General features: G+C 63.7%; 1 protein-coding gene across 6 annotated transcripts; it reads left to right on the top strand.

The window, feature by feature from the left end:
* Positions 1–5,204: 5,204 nt before the first annotated feature.
* Positions 5,205–18,210, top strand: JRK (Jrk helix-turn-helix protein). Of its 6 annotated transcripts, none has more exons than XM_042973190.1 (3): positions 5,205–5,255; positions 7,144–11,027; positions 15,861–18,210. In XM_042973190.1, the coding sequence occupies exon 2, from the start codon at positions 7,584–7,586 to the stop codon at positions 9,207–9,209; it is 1,626 nt and encodes a 541-aa protein (XP_042829124.1). In that variant the 5' UTR covers positions 5,205–5,255; positions 7,144–7,583; the 3' UTR covers positions 9,210–11,027; positions 15,861–18,210. The 6 variants fall into 6 exon arrangements, with proteins under 6 accessions (XP_042829124.1, XP_042829129.1, XP_042829128.1 ...); XM_042973195.1 differs by lacking the exon at positions 5,205–5,255 and having other exon boundaries at positions 7,143–11,027; positions 15,861–15,955; positions 16,054–18,210; XM_042973194.1 differs by lacking the exon at positions 5,205–5,255 and having other exon boundaries at positions 7,143–11,027; positions 15,861–16,208; positions 16,592–18,210.
* Positions 18,211–19,031: the final 821 nt, after the last annotated feature.

Here is a 19,031-nt window from a genome sequence, read left to right as displayed (position 1 = left end):
GACCTCATGCCCTTGGGCTCCTCCCTGGGAGGAAGCCCCAGGATAGAGCAGGGGCTGTGCCGTGGTGCTGGCAGGTCGCTCCCGGGGATGTGTCATCTCCCAGCCCTCTGGGACAGGGACAGGGGTGGGGGTGGGGGTGGGGGTGCGAGAGCAGAGCGACCCTTCCCGGTGGGGACAGCTTCCATCCTCTCACCCTGAGTCCTGGATCAAGATGACACAGTGACATGGGCCCAGGGTGAGACCCACACCTCCCCAGCACTCGCTGCGCCTCTGGGGTCTTTCCTGCCCAGCCGCCTGGCGCCCGCCAGTTTGCACGCTTTCCCCGGGAGGCATCTCTCCTGAGGCCCAGGAATGGACAGGACCTTGCTCAAGCTCACACGGAGGTGAGCGCGGTCCCCCCACTCCAGCTGCCTTCCTCGTCTTTCTGCCTGCTCCGAACTTTCTCCCTGAACACCCCCCCCCCTACCCCCCGCCTCCAGCCCGCGATCCCACCAGCTCAGGTGCCTTGGAAGGTAAAGTGTTTGTGACTTCACTGCGCCTGGCCGTCTGCCTGTCTGCCCACCCTCAGCTGACCGGGACTGGGGGTGCCCCGGACTGGAGCCTTTCTTATCTGTCTCTTTTTACTCAAGGCACCCGGCACCTAGCACCAGCCTGGGACATTCAGTCCTCAAATATTGACAGGTGCATGAATGTTTGTTAATCTGATTTGATACGAGGCGATTACTCTCTGGCCGTGGTCTCAAGCAGGGTGCTTCTGCGCCCCGGGGCACGTTTGGCCTAATGCCTGAAGACATGGTCGGTTGTCCCAACAGGGGGGTCATCCTGCACAGGACGCCCCCACCACAGAGACGCTTCCAGCCTGAGGTCGGCAGAACCGCGGGGGCAGGAGGCCTGCCCAGGGCCGTGGGCACGAGGCTGCTGTCCCAGCGTACGGGCGGCAGAGAATTAGACCAAACAGGATCGCCTTGAGTCTAAGGAGCCAACGAGCTCTGCTGGGCTTGGGACTTGCCTGGGACCCACCCCCGCTTCCTTCCTTCCGACTGCTCCTTCTCGGTGGGAAGGTCTATCCCGTGTCTGTCTTGTTGCTGAATTCTGGAAGGAATCATCGTCTCCCCCAGACCTGATGTTGGAGCCGATGCTGGCATGAGTTAAGACTTCGGGGCTGTCGGGGAGGAACGAGTGCACCTTGCCTGTGAGAAGGACGTGGGGTTTGGGGTGCCGTAGTCAAATGCTACGGTCTGAATTGTCCCCCCAAATTCCCACATTGAAGCCATAACCCCAATGGGATGGTACTTGGGTGCGGGGCTCTTGGGAGGTGATTGGGTTCAGACGAGGTCATGAGGGTGGGGTCCCCCCCGACGGGCTAAGTGCCCTCATAAGATCAGACACCAGAGCTCCCCCCACCCCCTGAGCCCACAGCGGGGAGGCGGCCGTCTGCACGCCAGGAAGGGGGCCTCCCCCTCACCCGACCTTGCCGACGCCCCGCTCTCAGACTCCCAGCCTCCAGAGCTGCGAGAAACAAATGTGTGTTGTTTACAGCTCCTGGTCTGTGGTGCTGTGTTAGGGCAGCTGACTGAATATTGAAGCCCATGGCACGATGCCCTAGACAGAGTCCTCGACTCCACCTTTGACCCTGTCAGCCCCAAACTAAGTCCTCACTAGGGTCACAGCCTGAATCCTGACCCTGCTCACCGAGTAAGCCCTGACCCTGACCGTACCCTGAGCCCTGACCCTGACCGTACCCTGAGCCCTGACCCTGGTCACTGACTGTGCCCCGTCCTGTCATCAATGCTTTGGGCACACACTGAATACAGCCCCTCAGCCTAGACTGAGCCTGGAAAACCTGTCACAAAGGGATGGGACTCCCTGCAGTGGACGGGGTCAGGGTGTGGCTTTGACATGACTCACCCTTAGCCCGTTTTGTCTGCTCTGGTGTCACCTCCCTGGGCTCCAGATTTTCCTGTTCTCTTTTGGCTTTCCACCTACCTGCCCAACCAGTTGGGTTCCCTGGAGATCCTGCCCGCCCGCATTGCCCCCCACCCCACCGCCAGGATGGGGGGCTGGTGGGACCGGAGCAGGGCCAGACCCTGGGAGGAGACAGGATCACTGACCCCCCCCCCCACTCCTGTGGGGTCCTTTGCAGACAGACCGTGACCTCCTATGGCTGCCACCCTGTCCCACACTTGAATGGATGCCTTTTTTTTTTTTGGATGAATCTTATATTTTATGCAGAATTAATTAGAAAAATTAAGATGTTATGTGAATTACAAAACCACAGTTGATTTCGCCTTCTACTTTTATAGACCTTTTCCTTTAGAAAAATGCATCCGTAACTCGAGAGGGTAATGCTACTTGCTGCCAGGCCACTGACGGTCGGGGGACACATGCTCCGTGCCAGGCCTCCCGTTGTGGGTTCTGGAAATTAAGGCCATGTCTCGCAAGCTCCGTGTGTGTGTGTGTGTGTGTGTGTGTGTGTGTGTGTGTGTGTGTACTGGGGGCACCGAGTCCCATCAGGGGCCCTGGGAGCCCGCTTCTCACCCCCAGCCCACCAGGGCCAGGCTCCCAGGGCATCCCGCCACCCCGGGTGCCAGTCGGTCTCTAATTCTCTGAAAGGTCTTGCACCCCAGGGGAGGTGCCTCTTCCTGGTTCTCACAAAGGTGTCCTAGGCACCCTCAGTGGCTCTGCCCCAACCTGCCCCCTCCTGCTGTCCCAGCCTCAGCCCCCTGCTGGTTCTCCTCTTCTCCCTCCAGGAGTGCAGTCAATGAGCCCAGGAGACCCGGCCCACCTCAGGCAGCGCCGCCCCCCTGCCAGAGGGTGTGGAATTCACAAACACCCTCAGCCTGGAGCCAAAGCCCCCCTCTGTTGCTGTTAAGAGACTTGTCACCCCAAGACCCTCCCTCTGGGGACTGACTGGTTTCCTCACCCGAGGACTCCAGAGTCTCCGGGAGACTCTGCTGCCTCCAGGCTGAGTACGATGTATGCAGGTGAAACGCTATGGGCTCAGAGGAAGCAGTGAGAGCAGGGCCTGGTGGGGACCCTTGTGTGGAGCCCACTGGGAAGCCAGGGGTGGGGCAGGGGGTGACCTGCTCAGACTGACCCTCTCAAGGCCACTCTGGCTGTGAACGGCGATGGGGGGGGGCTGCGGTGGTGATCGGGGGCGGTCTGGGGGCCCGATCCTGTGCACTGGGGGTGCTCGGGGGAGTGGGGCCCTCAGCGCCAGCTCCCAGGAGACACCAGTTCTTTCCCCTCCTCTCTTTATGACCCTTTCTCCTCGGCCAGAGTTGGCTCCGTCCCTGAGATGGGCCCCAAGGGCCCCAGAGTGCTGGTGGAAGCATCTGGGGGAACCCCATACATCTTGGGGATCAAACCCAGGCCCCTGCCAGCCCCATGCCCGGGGCGGGGGCGGGGGGGAGGTGTGCTGCATGTGAGCCCGTGTCCATGAGGTGGCAGCACAGTGTCACAACACAGGGATGGAGCCAGCCTTCCTGGGGGGGGGCCACCTGGCTGCCCCAGGAGACCCTGCTCGGTCCCCCTGACGTTCGAGTTCTGCTCAGTGCTCCGGTTTTCTCCTCTGTCAAACACGTCTGCCTCTAGCACGCCCAAATTCCTCACCCACAGAACCGTGTGCAGCAAAACGGCTATTGTTTCAAGCCCGAGTTTTGGGGGTGCTTCATCGTGCAGCAGTAGATGGCTGATATGGGGGCGAAGACAGATGCGAGGGGACCAGGGAGAGAGCAGTTGGTGGGAGTGAGGAGGTCCGACGTGGCACGGATGGGGAGGGCAGAGCCAGGCAGAGCCCCTGGTCTATCTGGGTGTGGGGCGTAAGGGACAGGCGAGTCCAGCGTGACTGAATTTTTGGCCCGAGTGAATGGAAAAAGGACCCTGCCACTCACTGAGATGGGGACTGTGTGGGTGGAAAAGGCTGCGCAGCGTCAGGAGCTCAGGTTTAGAAATGCTGGGCATGAGGTCCTCACAGAGGTCCACGTGGGGATGCCGGGAAGGGCACAGGCGTCTAGAATTCTCAAGAGGGGTCCCGGCAAGGAGACAGGGATGTGGGAGCGGCCAGCCCCTGCTGGTATTGTCACGGGAGTGGAGATCGCGGAGGGAGTGGGTGTGGGTAGAAGGGGAGAGCCCAGGAGTGAACCCCGCAGGTCAGGGATCCTTGGGGGGGGGGCGAGGAAGGAGGGCCTGGGGCTACAGCATCCTGGAAGCCCAGGGGAGAAAGTGAATGAAGCCGGAGAGAGCTATGGACATCCATCTAGGCTCCCTGCGGCTGCTGTGACAAATAACCTTACGTTCGGAGGCTTAAAATGGGACACAAGGTGTCAGCAGCCTGAGGACCCAGGAAAGAATATGCACCGGTAGTTGGCAGCCCCTCCTCGGTCTACAAAGCACACACTCCGACCTGTGTCTGTTGTCACATTGCCTTTTCTCCCTCTTCTTCCTGAATCACGTTGTCTTCCCCACTCTGTCCCTCCTTCCTCCCTCTTATAGGAACCCTGTGATTACACTGCACCCCTCCCCCAGTCCCCCACCCCTGTCCCTGCGATAATCAGGATAATCTCCCCATCTCAAGAATCTTAATCGCATAAGCAAAGCCCCTGAGGTCACGTGCTCATGGGGTGGGGGATGAGGGTGTGGGGCAAGGGGCGGCGGTGGGGGTGGTGGTGGCTGGGGCGGTGCTTTATTCAGCCGCCACGGCTGCCCTCTGGTCCCCAAAGGCTCACATTTGTCCCGCACGCAGAGCACATTCACCCCATCCCAAGGGCCCCCAAAGTCTCAACTCCTGACTGCATCAGGTCAAGTGTGAATCTCATCAGCTCTAAAGTCTCAAACATCAACACGCAACCCCTGCAAATTAGGTGCGGATGAGGCGCCAGCTCAGCAAGAGGCCGAGTGGGAAGGAAACCTCGCCGGCCCCTGGATTTCACCGAGGGAGGGGGGGCTGCGTCACCGTCCTCCTGCCAACCCTGGCCGGGACTGCAAGGGCCCCCACGTCCTTCAGCGCAGGGCTCCACTCGCGCGAAACTCGAGCCTCCAACGCCCCCGCGCCCGCCCCACCGGTGCACAGGGAGAGGCCGCCTCGCGCCCCACCCACCGGCTCCGCACCGGCCCGCAAGGCCAGCGAGAGGCCCAGTCAGTCCTCCAGGCTGCCTAGAGCGTCCCGGAAGTGGCTGGGGGAAGGCGGCCAGGCGCGGACCGGCGGCGCGGGGAGAGGCGGCACTTCCGGCGGTGGCGGCGGCCCGGGTTTGCAGGTGAGCGGGACCGGGGGGCCGGGGGGCCGGGAGGTGGGCGGGGGCGCCGCGCAGTCCGTGCTCCCCGGGCGGAGGCTCCTCCCGTCCCAGCCCCGCCGCGGGGCCGCCCCTCGCAGACCCCCGGGGACCCCGCTCGAGGAAAGCATCGGCCACGGGCGCCCCGCCCCCCGGCGCAGACTTGCACTTTTTTCGGTTTTCCCTGTTTGGGTTGTTCCCGTGCCCGGGACTGAGCTTCCACCCCAAACGTGGTCCCGGGAGAGAGACGCTCTCAAAGCAGGCGTGTCCTCAAACCCGACTGCCCCTCGGCTCCGGGTTCCCGCGGGCGCCCCGGGTGTGGCCCCTGCGCCGCGCAGACCCCCCACCCCCAACCCCGCGCCGCGCCCCGCGTTTCTGCGGTCCCGGCCCTTCCTGCCCCTGCACGCTACGGCTGCTCCCAGGGGAAGGCGGTTGCTCGCTTTTTCTCCTGAATCTCTGCGGCTCTTTTCTAAGGACAGGTGCTCCCCCCCCCCCCCCGCCCCGCGGCCCCGTCTCTGGCCCCTTATGCCCTCTCCCCAGCTTCTTCTCTATCCTTTGGGCACAGGAGGATAAGATGTGTACGTGCACGTTCGTGTGCTTACTTTGAATTCACAAGGCTACACCCCCACCCCACCCCATTCTCTCTCCGTATTAGGTTACCCTTTGGTTTGAGAAGTTGTTTCAGAATATCGGAGTATCTGCCTTTCAATTGTAAAGGGAGTTTTGCCTCGCAGGCTGGTCCACAGTGTCCTCAGCTACCTTATGTTACTCTGCACACACCTGCATGTGCACAACAGGAAACGTCCCTAATGGCCCCATTTCAGGTGCTGAGCCTCCTCCAGGAGGCCTTTTCCACAGTCCCAGCTGCTCCTCCTCCTCCTCCTCCTCCTCCTCCTCCTCCTCCCCCCTCTTCTCCCTGCTGTGCTTAGAGTTAGTTCCTGTCAGGTTCCAGGCCCCTCCTTCCTGGGGTGCTGTCATATGGAACCCTCTTAGGGGTGGGTAGTGGCCTTTTACTTCCCCCCTTCTAGGTCCAAGCAATCTGCTCTCACACTGTCATTCCCAGTAACTAGGATAAGGGTAGGATCCGTAAAGGAGCAGCACCCTCACTTTGCAGACCAGGAGACTGACCCAGAAGGGGGAAGGGACACACCCAGAGCTGGCTGGTGATGTGCCTAGAGTTTGAGCTCAAAGGGCTATGTTCTTATGCTCCGCATAGGCTAGTCTTTGGCCTCACGGTCTGCATATCTGTGGGAAGACACGGCCAAAATAAGGGCTTGGGTGAGAGGTGGGGTGGGGAGTTGCTAGAAGCCCGTGGTGAATACTGCCTGTCTTTCGTCGCGGGACAGCGAGCAGGCTGTAGCTGGGGAGGGGAGTGAGGGCCACGTGACCAAGTCATGAAGGAAGTGAGGGGACCCTCCCGGCAGACACTGCGCTGCGTCAGCTAGCGGGCCGGTCCGTATCAGGGCACCAGCTCTCTACTGCTCGCAGGCTGGAGGATGTCAGTGTCTTCGCAGGTGAAGTGTGGTGGGTAATCTCGAAGGGTCCAGCAGGGATGCCTCTACTCCGCCCCACAAGTCTGCTCCGCGAGGCAGGGAGGGCTGGGGTGTTTGGGCAGATGTTAGGAAAGAGTGGAGTTGTCTGGCCTGAAGGAGCTGTGATGGCCGAGAGGTCACTTGTCACTTGGTAGGGCCGGGAAGAGCCAGCGCCCTTCCCGGTGCCACGCCACCTGGGCCAGCTCAGGTCTCTGGTCTCCCCTACCACACTTTGGTTTCCGCTGCAGCTTCCCAGCGGGTCTAAACTAACGGGGGCGTGTGTGCAGGTGGCCCAGGCGTGTGGTCAGTAACGTTCTTTCTCCCCTTGTTCTGCTTTCCAGTTCCTAAAGCGAGGCATGTGGGACCGTGCCGAGAGCCCAGAGGGGTGTCCCCAGCACAGGCGGTACAGCCTCGATTAACCAGAAACCGGCTCCCAGGACCCCTCTACTCTGTGGTCCATGTTTGAAGGGAGGGGCTGCCGTTGTCCCCCTGAGAGAAGGCCACAGGTTCCAACAGTGTGGACGAGTAGGGGCGGTGTGACACCGGTCGTCTCCTGCGGAGAGCACCGGGAGCCGCCGGCGTCGCTAGGAGCCCGGAAGCCGAGGCGCAGCTGACGCCGCAGGGAGGAACAGAGGAGCGGCGGAGGCTCACGGTGGCCCCCGGGGTCAGAGGGACGGGGCAGGCAGGGGCGGGAGCAGAGGAAAGGGGCGGGAGAGGCAAGAAGTCGGCCAGGCCCCACGGCGAGTGTCTCCCCAGCCACCGGGGACAAGCCGGCCTCCGCATGGCCTCCAAGCAGGCTGCCGGCAGGAGCCCGGGGGAGAAGCGCAAGAGGGTGGTGCTGACCCTGAAGGAGAAGATCGACATCTGCACGCGCCTGGAGAAGGGGGAGAGCAGGAAGGTCCTGATGCAGGAGTACAACGTGGGCATGTCCACCCTGTACGACATCAAGGCCCACAAGGCACAGCTGCTCCGGTTCTTTGCCAGCTCGGATTCCAACAAGGCCCTGGAGCAGCGACGCACCCTGCACACGCCCAAGCTGGAACACCTGGACCGCGTCCTGTACGAGTGGTTCCTGGGGAAGCGCGCCGAGGGCGTGCCCGTGTCGGGCCCCATGCTCATCGAGAAGGCCAAGGACTTCTACGAGCAGATGCGCCTGACGGAGCCCTGCGTGTTCTCCGGCGGGTGGCTGTGGCGTTTCAAGGCCAGGCACGGCATCAAGAAGCTGGACGCGTCCGGCGAAAAGCAAGCGGCCGACCACCGGGCGGCAGAGCAGTTCTGTGGCTTTTTCCGGAGCCTGACCGCCGAGCACGGCCTGTCCCCGGAGCAGGTGTACAATGCTGACGAGACCGGCCTTCTCTGGCGGTGCCCGCCGACTGCCAGCCCGGAAGGCGGGACGGCGCCCGGCGTCAAGCAGAACAAGGACAGGCTGACCGTCCTCGTGTGCGCCAACGCCACCGGCTCGCACAAGATCAAGCCCCTGGTGATCGGGAAGCGCGGCGGCCCCAGGGCCTTCCGCGGCATCCAGCACCTGCCGGTGGCGTACAAGGCCCAGGGCAACGCCTGGGTGGACAAGGAGATCTTTTCCGACTGGTTCCATCACATCTTTGTTCCCTCGGTGAGGGAGCACTTCCGAGCGGTGGGCCTGCCCGAGGACGGCAAGGCCATCCTCCTGCTGGACGGCGCCCGGGCGCGCCCGCGGGAGTCCCAGCTGGTTTCCGACAACGTCCTCACCGTCTTCCTGCCCGCGGGCGCCACCGCCTCCATCCAGCCCATGGACCAGGGCATTCGGAGAGATTTCCTGAGGAATTTCATCAACCCCCCCGCCACGCCGCAGGGCCGTCACCCCCGTTACAGCATGAACGATGCCATCGTCAGCGTGGCCTGCGCCTGGAGCGCGGTGCCCCGCCACGTCTTCAGCCGGGCCTGGAGGAAGCTGTGGCCCGCGGCCACGTTCGCCGAAGGCTCGTCTTCCGAGGAGGAGCTGGAGCGTCTCCCAACGAAGCCTCACGACCAAACTTTCGCGCACATCCCGGAGCTCGGGAGAGAGGCCCCGGCCCGCCCCGGCAGCCGGCTTCACCGGGGCGCGGCCGCCGAGGGAGACGGGCTGGGATGCGAGGCCGGGGAGGGCCTGGCCCCGTCCGCGGGGGGCCCGGACCAGGTGGAGAAGGACGGCGACGAGGCGGCCTGGGAGCAGGCGGCCTCGGCCTTTGACTCTGTCGTCCGCTTCGCCGAGGGACAGCCCTGCTTCACGGCGCAGGAGGTGGGGCAGCTGCGCGCGCTGCGCTCGGTGTTCGCGAGGCAGCGGCAGGCGAAGCGGCGGCGCGTGGCCCTCAGGGCCGCGGTCAAGCTCGAGGCCCCCCAGGAGCTCTCCCCTCTGCCCTGCTCGTCCGCGGCGGCCGAGGACTGATGGCTGGGGGCGCCGCAGAGCCGGGCAGAGCTCGCCCAGGAGGCTGGGCGCCCGGCGTGGGGTCTCGGCGACTTGGGGCGGCCCATCCCGCGTGTTCTGGTTCGTCGCGGGCCTGTCGTGTTTTCTGGCGTGTGAACGTGAGGAGCCCTTCTGGAAGGGTCCGCCAGACCGATAGCCTAGCGGAACATCCTGTGACCGGAGCCCAGGACCGTGCCGGGCGGATTCTGGCCTTGTGCGCGCTGGCTGAGCCCTGCTGTGTGTGCGGGTGGAGACGTCTGTGCGTCCGGGAGGAGAAAAGCCGGTCCTCGGGCCAAGCGATGGCAGTACCTGCGGCCACTGGACCGGGTCGGCGTCACCCACGGCCTGCCCGTCCGTCCCGTCGGCCCGGGTCTGCCGTGTGGCCGCCATCCCCGCGTCAGGTGGGCCCGACGGCTGGGACTCCGCTTCTGACCGTGAGTCGGCAGAGCCCTCGCCTGCGGCTTCGAAGGCACACGTCGTCACCCCGCTCGTGGGTCCCTACTTCAGCCGCGGGCTCACTCAGCCGCCCGGCCTCCCGCGCGTTCCTCCTGGGACCCCAGGGCGTGGGGGCCGCACGCTGCGCTGGCGTGACGGAGTCACTTCCCACAGGCGGGCAGGACCGTCCCCCCGGGCTGCCCGCTGCCCCGAGGGGCCCGTGGCGCACTGCCGGCAGGTCTGGTGTCCGGGCTCCGAGTTCACCATTCGCTCCCGGGGATTCCGCGCTTCCCGCCTTCACGCTGACGAATCCTGAGGAGGCGCTCGGAAATGAGGCTGAGGTTTGCGCACGCGCGACCCGGCGCTGGAACGAGCTGCTTAGGTTTCTAGCGATGCTTGAACTCCTGCGGTCGGCCCTTCCCACCTCTGTGCCGCGTGCGGGCAGGAGCCGGCGGCACCACCTGGCCGGGGGAAGACGCGGTCCCTCCCGTGTGTCCCGGATGCTTCCGGCCTCGCCGGCACCGCTGCGGCCCCTTGCCGGCCGTGCTCCCCTCCCCACGTGTCCCCCCACCTCCGTGCCCCTGGAGTCACGGCCTGGTGGCCGAGCTGGCACGACGTTTTCCTTCCTCCGTTTGCCGTGTGTCCCTCCGGGAGCCGCGGGAACGGTGCTTGGCGTGCGGCCGGTCCCCCCGGTGCCGTCACGTCTTTCTGAACACGGGAGGCGGCCGCTGCCGCCGTGGGGCAGCACGTGGGCCGTGCGTGCTTTCTGTGCACGTGTGAAGATGGTGAACGAAGCACGGGCCTTTTTAAGAGTCGTCGCCGAGTCCTAGGGCCGGATGGCTCCAGGCGGGGCTCTGTCGCTGTCGCGTCCTCGCCTTCGTGTGTCGGGGCCGCTGCTGTCGGATCGCAGCTGCTCGCGGCCTGGAGGGAACTTAGGTGTCGGGAGTCACCGGAGCGCTGCCCTCGGCGGTGGCGACGGGCAGCGGGGAGGCGGACGGACGTCCTGAGAAGCTCTCCCCGCACAGCCTGGCGTGGTTCTCGACTTTGCCGGGCGGTGTCGTGAGGGAGGGGAGAGCAGATGGGGTTCCTGGCCGCCTCCTAGGTCCCCTGTGGATGCCTTGTCCCCGTCGGACCCTAGACCCCAGGCCGTGGATGCTCTCAGCGCCCTCACCACCTGCCCCCGTCCTGGCCGTTTTGGAACCTAACGATAAATGCTCGTCACCAGATGGCCTTTGGGGGGGGGGGGTGTCTGTCCTCCAGGCGCTCCTTCCAGAACCAGCCACGGTGCCGCGCTGCTCGGAGGTTCTGGGCGGAGCAGGACAGGCAGGCCTCTGGCGAGCAAGCTTCCCTGGACCGCAGACCGAGGTACATGGCCACGTGCGAGGGCTCGCACAGGCCTCCACGCCCACCTGTCCTCCGAGGGCCCTCCCAGCTGCTTGCTCACCCCTCCTTGCCCAGCTTCAGGCTCGGTGGTCAGAACGTTTTAGCCTCGGAATCTTTTTTCCCAAACGTTGCTGGGTGGAACCCTATGAGACTGGATGGGAAATTGGAACGGGGTAGAACCAGTCCCCCCTTCCTTCTGCTGAGGCAGGAAGCCTGGGCTCCCCGTCCCCTGCGAGCCCTGGCCCGGAGCCCTGGCCATCTTCTCCTGCTGGCCCAGCCTGCACCTCTTCTGCTTAGTCCCACCCGGGCCAGAAGGCAGCCCGGGGCCACGGCAGTCAGACGTGGTTCTGGAGGGATGGGGTTGGAGGCGGGGGTACGCAGAGATGCAGACCGTGTCCTTTCCTGGCAGCCCGTGCCGCGGGGGAAGCAGAATTTGGGGCAAACGGGACCCACCCATGCTGCCTCCGAGGGCCCGCCTGAGCATCTCTGGGGAGGAGGTGCCCCGGGTGCCAGCTGTGGCGGGCTCTCTTGGCGTGGGAGCATGCGGACGGTCCGTTCACAGGCGTGACGTGTGTTAAGTGCCCGCCCTGTGCTGGGCGTCGTGCTCAGCCTGGGGCCGGCGGGTGATCAGACAAGGCCCCTGTCCTGCCTTCAGAGAGCACAGGTTTCCCGAGAAGGGCCGGAAGTTGGGGAGGCCGGAACACAGGTGAGGGGCGGAGGGTGGCTCGGTGGGGGCGTTAGGGGGTCCATGAGGGCGGTAAAGAGAACAGAGGTCCTGCCTGCTTCAGCCCCGCCCAGCAAGTCCAGGAGGGGGGTCCAGGGCAGTGAGGCGGCCGCGTGCGTGCAGCCAGGCTCCTCTGCCATTTGTCACACGTGGCTCCCGTTTCGCGTCAAGACTGTCCTTCCAGTCCCCATCCTGGTGTCTGCTTCCAGCCACCGGGAGCAGGAAGTGTAGCACCTCCTCCAAGAATTCCCTCAGCTGGCACACATCCCTTCTGCTCCCGTCCCTTGGGCCGGGTCCCAGGGGCATCTGGGCCTGCAGTTGTGGAGGACGCAAGGGCCCCTGCTGGGGAGCAGCCCGGGAAAGCCGGGGCCAGTTCTCCTCACCCCCACCCCCACCCCCGCCACCCACTCTGGGCCTCGGCCCTGCTCCCCAAGGCCATGGAGGGCTGCTGTGTCAGGAGGGCCCGGGGTGTGGAGGATGGGGGCGGGCAGTGTGTGGGCCTGCACTCGTGGGGCGGGGACCCCGCACTGCAGCAGGCCCAGAGGGCTGGAGTTGCTGTCCCCACCCACCCACCCACCCCCGGGGCCCAGGCCTTCCACAAAAGGACTGACTGCGTTTGCACGGAGGGTGAGGTTCAAGGGTGCTTGTGGAAAGTGGAGCTCGCAGAGAACAGCGCGTGGGAGGAGCGGTGGATCGACTGGGGACACAGGCTGAACTGTAGGCTGGTCAGGGACAATCTCAGACACCGATCTCAGGAGCTGTTCTTTCAAAGGAGCCAAATTTGGTTGGATTAGTCAGTGAAGCCCTTTACGCCCAGGGCGTCAGTAATGAAGACAGCAGAGCACTCGGCCGGCAGGGAGAGGAGCTCAGGGGCAGGGAAGACAGCCGGAGCCGCTGTCCTCCCAGGGTGACTGTGGGCGAGCCCAGGGCTGCGCCCCTGGCCAGCAGCGGGAGGCTGGAGCAGAAGCTGTTGGGGGAGGCCGCCCCACCGCCCCCGAGATGGGACTGGTGACACGATCCGGCCTGGGTGGCCCGTGCCCGGAACTGCTACAGCACATTACCTAAAACGACTAGTCTCCTACCTGGACGTGCAAGGAAACGGCCCGTGTGGCCCAGACCCCAGGAAACAAAGTAGGCCCCAGAACTGGCCGTGTGTGAGTTAGATTGAGCAGGAGGGGACTTGAAAGTGGCCGCCGTAGATACAGTCAGAGGAAAGGAAACCAGCATCAAACAGGGAAGGGAAAGTAGTGAAGGAAGGTGCCATCACAGCGACGCAACTAATGGAACCAATGAAAAGATCAGAATTAAAAGTAAAAGAACCAAGTGGAAATTCTGGAGTTGTAAAATACAGCAAGCACGATGGAAGGTTCACTAGAGGGGCTCAGTGGTAGCCATGAGCTGGCAGAAGAAGATCCACGATCTTGACCTAGAGACCCACAGATCACACAACGCAAAGACAGTGATGGGAAAGGAGCAAACAGTCTCGGAGAAACAGGGACACCCATGTGCACCGTCGGAGCCGCAGGACGGGGAGGGCAGGAGACAGAAGGGAAAGAATACGCAAAGAAACAGTGGCTGAAAATCCCCCGGTTTATCAGGAAACGTCCACTGACAAGTCCAGCCAGCTCGGTGAGCTCCAGTGGGACCAACGCTACGATCCAGAGTCCGGGAAAGCCCTCCCTGGTCACGAGAGCGCCCCACGAGGCTGGCAGCTGACCCCAGGCGCGGGGACGGCATCGTCCGAGTGCTCGAAGAGAACCCACAGCCAAGACTCCTGCGTCCACCAAAACTGTCTTTCCGAATAAAGAGAGAGAACGACGTTTGCAGATACACAAAACCCGAGAGAGTTTGGTACCAGTGGACCCACCTTCTGAGAAACACTGAAGTTCCTCAGGCTCAAAGCAAGTGACCCCGACAGTAGTTCAAATCCACTCAGAACAAAAAGAAGCTTGGGGAAGACAGTTCTGTCCTGATGGGAGACCTAGGAGACCGTGTCCAGTTGACCCTCGGACATCTCTGCGGTTGGGGCACCCCCCCCCCCGCTACCCTTTCCTCTGGCCGCTTCTTTAAAAGCATGCCATCGCACAAGGTGGGCGTCTTGGCCCTGTGTCGTTGAGTTCATCGCGTTTACAGTGTGCTGTGTCTCATGGTCACACCGGGAAGGGGTGTGGGGCTGCCGTCTCCAGCAGGAAGTGAGCAAGGGCACATCTGAAGTCCGTTCTGGCCGGCCTGAGAGCGGCTGCCCAGGAGGTAACTCAAAAGTAGCGATAGATGCATCACAGGAATTAAAGTGCTACGTTAGAAGAAAAAAGCAGCAGATGAGGGCTGGAGGGACTGGAAGGCCCGGGACCCTCAGCAGCGGGACCTTCCAGCCTCCCTGGCCCTGGCTGAGGTGACAGCGTGGTCCCCGTTGTGCAGAGCAGGGGTCGAGGCCCTGAGCCGGTCCGCGCCACGGCAGAGGTCTTGCTGCGGCCCCTGGAACCCGTCATCCCGCAGAGGGGGGCCCCGGAGTGCGCCAGCCGCGGCCGTGCTTGTGGCCTCAAGGGCCAGCGCTGCTGTGCTCCTGGCCGCTTGTCCCTCTGGGAGCCAGGAAGGACGCCGTGCCGCCACTGCCATTTCAGGCCGCGCGGAACCTCCAGGCACGCTGATTTATTTAAAATTGACCTTTGTCAGTAAACTCGCCTGAGAGAATGTGTCCTACGTTTTGGCGACGAAGCGCGTCTCGTGATGGAGTGAGACAGGCTGCTGTTCTGCAGGCACCCACACGGGGCAGCGTGCGCTTACCGCCACCTGTCCCAGCGGGGGCCCAAGTCCTCACCTCCGCAGACAGCGCCCCCCGCCACCTGTGCCCCTCTGTCCCACCCCAGCAGTTTCCAGGGGGTCAGGCACGCGGAGCAAGATGAGAGGTCTCCCACGGAGCGCCGGGAAGGGCGCTTCAGGGCAGGGGGCGCGGGGTGGGGTGGCTCCCGCGGTGCTGCAGGACCCCGGAGGGGCGGATTGCCTCCTCCCCCGGCCACTCCCCGCTCTCCAGCCAGACGCTGGGTGTGCTCCCTGCTCGAGGACTGGGGTCCCGGATGTCTACACCTGTGCTTCTCCATCTGGACCGGGGACTTCCGGGAGGCCGGGACAAGCTTCTCCTTACTGGACGCCATGTGGGCCTGGCACAGAGGGATATTCAGGGAGGCAAGGGCGGGGGTGGGTGGGGGGGGAGCAGTTCTCATAACCAAGAAAGTTCTTGGCTAGGAGCCACAGGACAGGAGGTGCGGCTCTGGCCACCCAGTCCCCAAGGCTGTGCGTGCACCCCACCCTCCAGTCCCAGAGACCCAGGGGGTGGCAGGAGGGAGAGGGAGCCGGCTCCGAGGAGCGGACGCCGAGTGGGCACAGCTAAGAGCCAGACCAGGTTTAGGGACCCAGCTAACCGCCCGGCAGAGAAGACGGGCAGCATCACAGAGCCAACGTGGACTTGGGAGCCAGCGGACCTAGGACAGTCTCACGTGCCCAAAGTGAGGAACGGTGGCTCTCCCAGCGCCTGTAGCTGAGGATGTGGGTCATGTACTCATTTCTCAGGTCTTTATCGAGGCTCTTCGGGCCCTGGGGGCTGCCTGGCCACTGGGACAGAGGTGATCGGGATGAGGGCTCAGAGAGCCCGCGGTGTCGCCCGAGGCAGGGGGTGCTCAGCCTCGGAGCGGGGATTGGGGTGCAGGAGAGGCCTGTGGGAAAGCAGCCTGGAGAACAGAGGGCTTCGTGGAAGTGGCAGGCGTAGAACTGGGGCCTGGGAGGGTGTGTAGGAGTTCTCCCGCTGAAGTTGGGAGTGGTGCCCTGTGGGCAGACCAGGGGTGAAGAGGCTGTGGCAGGGCAGGAGTGACCCCCAGGTGGGATGGCCACCCAGCAGGACAGGACCCTTGAGGCCCAGCGGGTGGGGTCATGGGCTGCCTCCCACCCTGCCCTTCCCAGTACTGCTCTGGCATCTGTCTGGGCTCCTTCCTCGCCCCTCCCCATCAGGGCAGCCGGCCAGGGAGCCGCGTCCCCCGTCCCCTGGTGCTGCAGCTCTCCTTGTCCAGGGGGCAGGTGACACCCCTTCACTGTTTCAGGCCGTGACTCCTGATGACTGAGAACCTCCGATCTGCAGCAGGATCTCTGGGAGACGCAGAATCTTGGGGAGATTTTGGATACCCTAGGAACCTGAGTTGAGTTGACTGAGGGACCCTCGGATGGACAAGAGGGAGCCTGGGCAGGAAGGCGAGGCCCTCGGGAATCTGACTGTGGGACCACCTACTGATGTAGGGCCCCTGTGTGGACGTGGCCCCCCAGAACCGGACACCAGAGCACGGAGGTCACCAGGCTGCCTGCTCGGGAGGAGCCCCACAGTAGGGCCGACGGCCTGGGCTCGGCCACCCAAGACGGACATGGCCTTCTCTGGTCCTTAGGTTCTGTTGGAAGTAAGAGGTCTGGGGCCTGCCAGACCCCCTCCCCCTCCAGTGCAGACAGGTGATGGGCTGGGGGCTCAGGGGAGAAGTAAAGGGGGTGGACTGTGCTGTTGTCATTTGTCGGGAGGTTACCCAGCTGGGGCCAGTCCCCTTGTCTGGAAGCTACCAGGTGGGCCAGGCCGTGTCCCAGGCGGTGGCCCTGTCTGGCTACAGCCTGCCTGCTGCTTTTCTGGGTTAGCACCTCTCCGGCCGGCCCCGGGCAGCGAGGGGCTCTCTCCTCCACCTCAGAGGCTTCTGGGCCCTTAGGGGACCCCATGTCCTGGTTTGCCGGGGGTGGAGCTGGTAGGCACCTGTTGTCTGGGTATAATCGTCAGTAACACCCCTTCACTCTCCAGGGTCTGAGTTTGGACAGTACATTTCCTGGGGACACCCCGCGGAGGCCCTCTCTTCACGTGATGCCCCCACCCCCGGTCAAGCACACAGGCCATCTCACGCTACAGAGGCAAGCCTCGGCCTGGCCCGTGTGTTGAGAACCATCGTCACGAGGTCCACCTTAAAACGTGAACCGTGGGCTCGCTGGGCTGGGCGGGCCCGGTGCATGGTGTTGCCGTGGGGGCATCAGCTGCTCTGGGGGCCCGAGACCAGCACTGTTTGCAGCTGGTCCGGAAGGGTACAGTGGCTCATAGACCCCGTCGGGGAGGCTGCAGGGGACTTTTGAGCACGTGACCCCCAAAGTCAGTGTGAGCCCCCACCAGTGAGGGGGCCCCTGTGGCCCCCAAGCCAGTGGAGGAGGTGCTGTGTGTGGTGACACTGAGGTGGCTGCGGAGGGAGGCGGATACACTTTGAGACCTATTTCGAGGGACCTGATCTGCACAGGCAGGGACTCGGCCGCCGGGAGGAGGGGAGTCCAGTCTGGAGATGAGCATGTGGGGGCGGCCCACTGATGGGCCCCGGATCAGTGCCCCCCTCACCTGGTCGTTGTGGGCTGGCACTTTCCCTTCTCCCTCCCCCTTCCCTGCCAGCCACATCCCTGTCCCGCTTTCTGCTTTGGGCCCCGCTGCTGCAGGGGGCAAGGGTGGGGGTCCCGGCCGGACACGGGGAGGGGGGTGACAAACATGGCGAGACACGCAGTCTTTGGGGGAGCTCTGGCCTCCCCGGCAGGAGGCTGGTTGAGGGGCCGTGGCGGCCGAGGCTGGTGGGGGGGCTGGTGGGTCCCTGGGGCCGCCTCCCACTCCTCTGGCAAGCCCACCACCGCACGCTCCTGCTTCCCACTCAAATACGTCATTTTGCCCTTTCTCTGGGGCAATAATTTTAATAAACGACTTTTTTTCTGTGAGCCCAGAGTGTGAGGCTTCCTCTTAGCTCAGGAAGATGCCTGTTGCCAGCAGCTCTAACGAGGGCACCCGTAAATCTCTTATTTGTGGCTCCAAAAATGAGGTCATGGGCTCTCACTGTACCTCATTATTTAATTAAACAGATATTAAGACCACAGAGTGGGGCCAGGGCTCCAGGTGAGGGGAGGTATCAGAGGGAGGAGCCCGGGGCTGCGGGGAACGTGCTGGGGGTTCGGTTCGTTCCCCCACCCCACCCGCCCTGCGCCCTCGGAGGTGCCGACCCTGTGGCCTCCTGGGCTGGGCCAGCCGTGCCCTGTGCAGGACCCTCCGCTCTGGCCCACCCACAGGCTTTTGACCGCGTGGAGGATGCTGCCCTGCAAAGAGAGCTGCCCCCGTCCCCGGCTGCCCTGCAAAGAGAATTGCCGGCCCCCCACCCGCCACCTCCAGGAGGACGGGAGATTCACGGCCCCGCGCCCGTTTTACTGCCACTGAAACAATTAAGTTAATAAAACAGCCTTCCTGTTTCTTGACCTCCATCAAAGACCATCAAATTGTCTTCTCCAGCCTGCCGTCTGCCAGGTAATAAATTGTTACGGGCTTCTCTCTCATTAGTATTCACGTTTTCTGTCCCTACTCTGGGCGCCTCTGGGCAGCACTGGGGGGCGGGAGTCCCTGAGTCAGGAGGGGTGAGGAGCAGAGTAGAAACCGAGTCGGGATTTCGGTGCCACTGTTTTCCCAGGGAGGCAAGCCTGGGAGAGACGGGGGCACGTGGCTGAGCTCGCAGGAGGGACCGGCCAGAGGGCGGAGGGCTGGGGCGGTGGGGAAGCACTGGGAGTCTTTTGCTCAGTCCTTCTGTCAGCAAACATTTACTGAGCACCTACTATGGGCAGTCTAGGCCCCGGAAAAACCGGGAGGGGCTGGGAGGTCAGACACCCCTCCTGCCCCACCCCTGGTAGAGCAGAAAGAGGCCCTGGGAGATAGGGCTCCGGGGCCGTGTCCTCCCTCCCGGCCCAGTTGGGCGGGGTGAGCCCGGGCTGAGCTCTGGGAAGCCGTCCGGGCCTGCCTGCCTCTGCCCACCCCCACATCCCTCCTCTGTCCCTTTCATCACATGTTCGGAGCCCGGGGAGCACAGAGCCCGGGGACTCTGCTGTGCGTGCTGGCAGGCCCCTGTGGCACAGGGCTCCCGGCCAGGGGGAGACAGTCAAGGAGAGAGGCCGTGGCTCTCACCGCGTTTGCTGTGGGCCTAAGAGGGTCAGAGGCAGCCTTCTGGAAGAGGTATCAAACAGGAGTGAGGACCACGCTGTCCAGTGACATGGCGCCCACAGACAGGACCTCGGTCTTGCCCTGCTTTCTCGGGTTTGTGCCTGGGTGTTTTGTTGAGGCCTTGACCTGATAAATCTCTTTGTGCAGCCAAGAGCGCACTGCCTTTGCAGTCAGAGACCTGGGTCTCAGTCACTGCCTTTGCAGTCAGAGAGAGACCTGGGTCTCAGTCTTACCCCTG

This window comes from Panthera tigris, chromosome F2 (assembly GCF_018350195.1).
Source record: "Panthera tigris isolate Pti1 chromosome F2, P.tigris_Pti1_mat1.1, whole genome shotgun sequence".
Lineage (NCBI taxonomy): Eukaryota > Metazoa > Chordata > Mammalia > Carnivora > Felidae > Panthera > Panthera tigris.
This window is presented reverse-complemented; position numbering and strand designations above follow the sequence as displayed.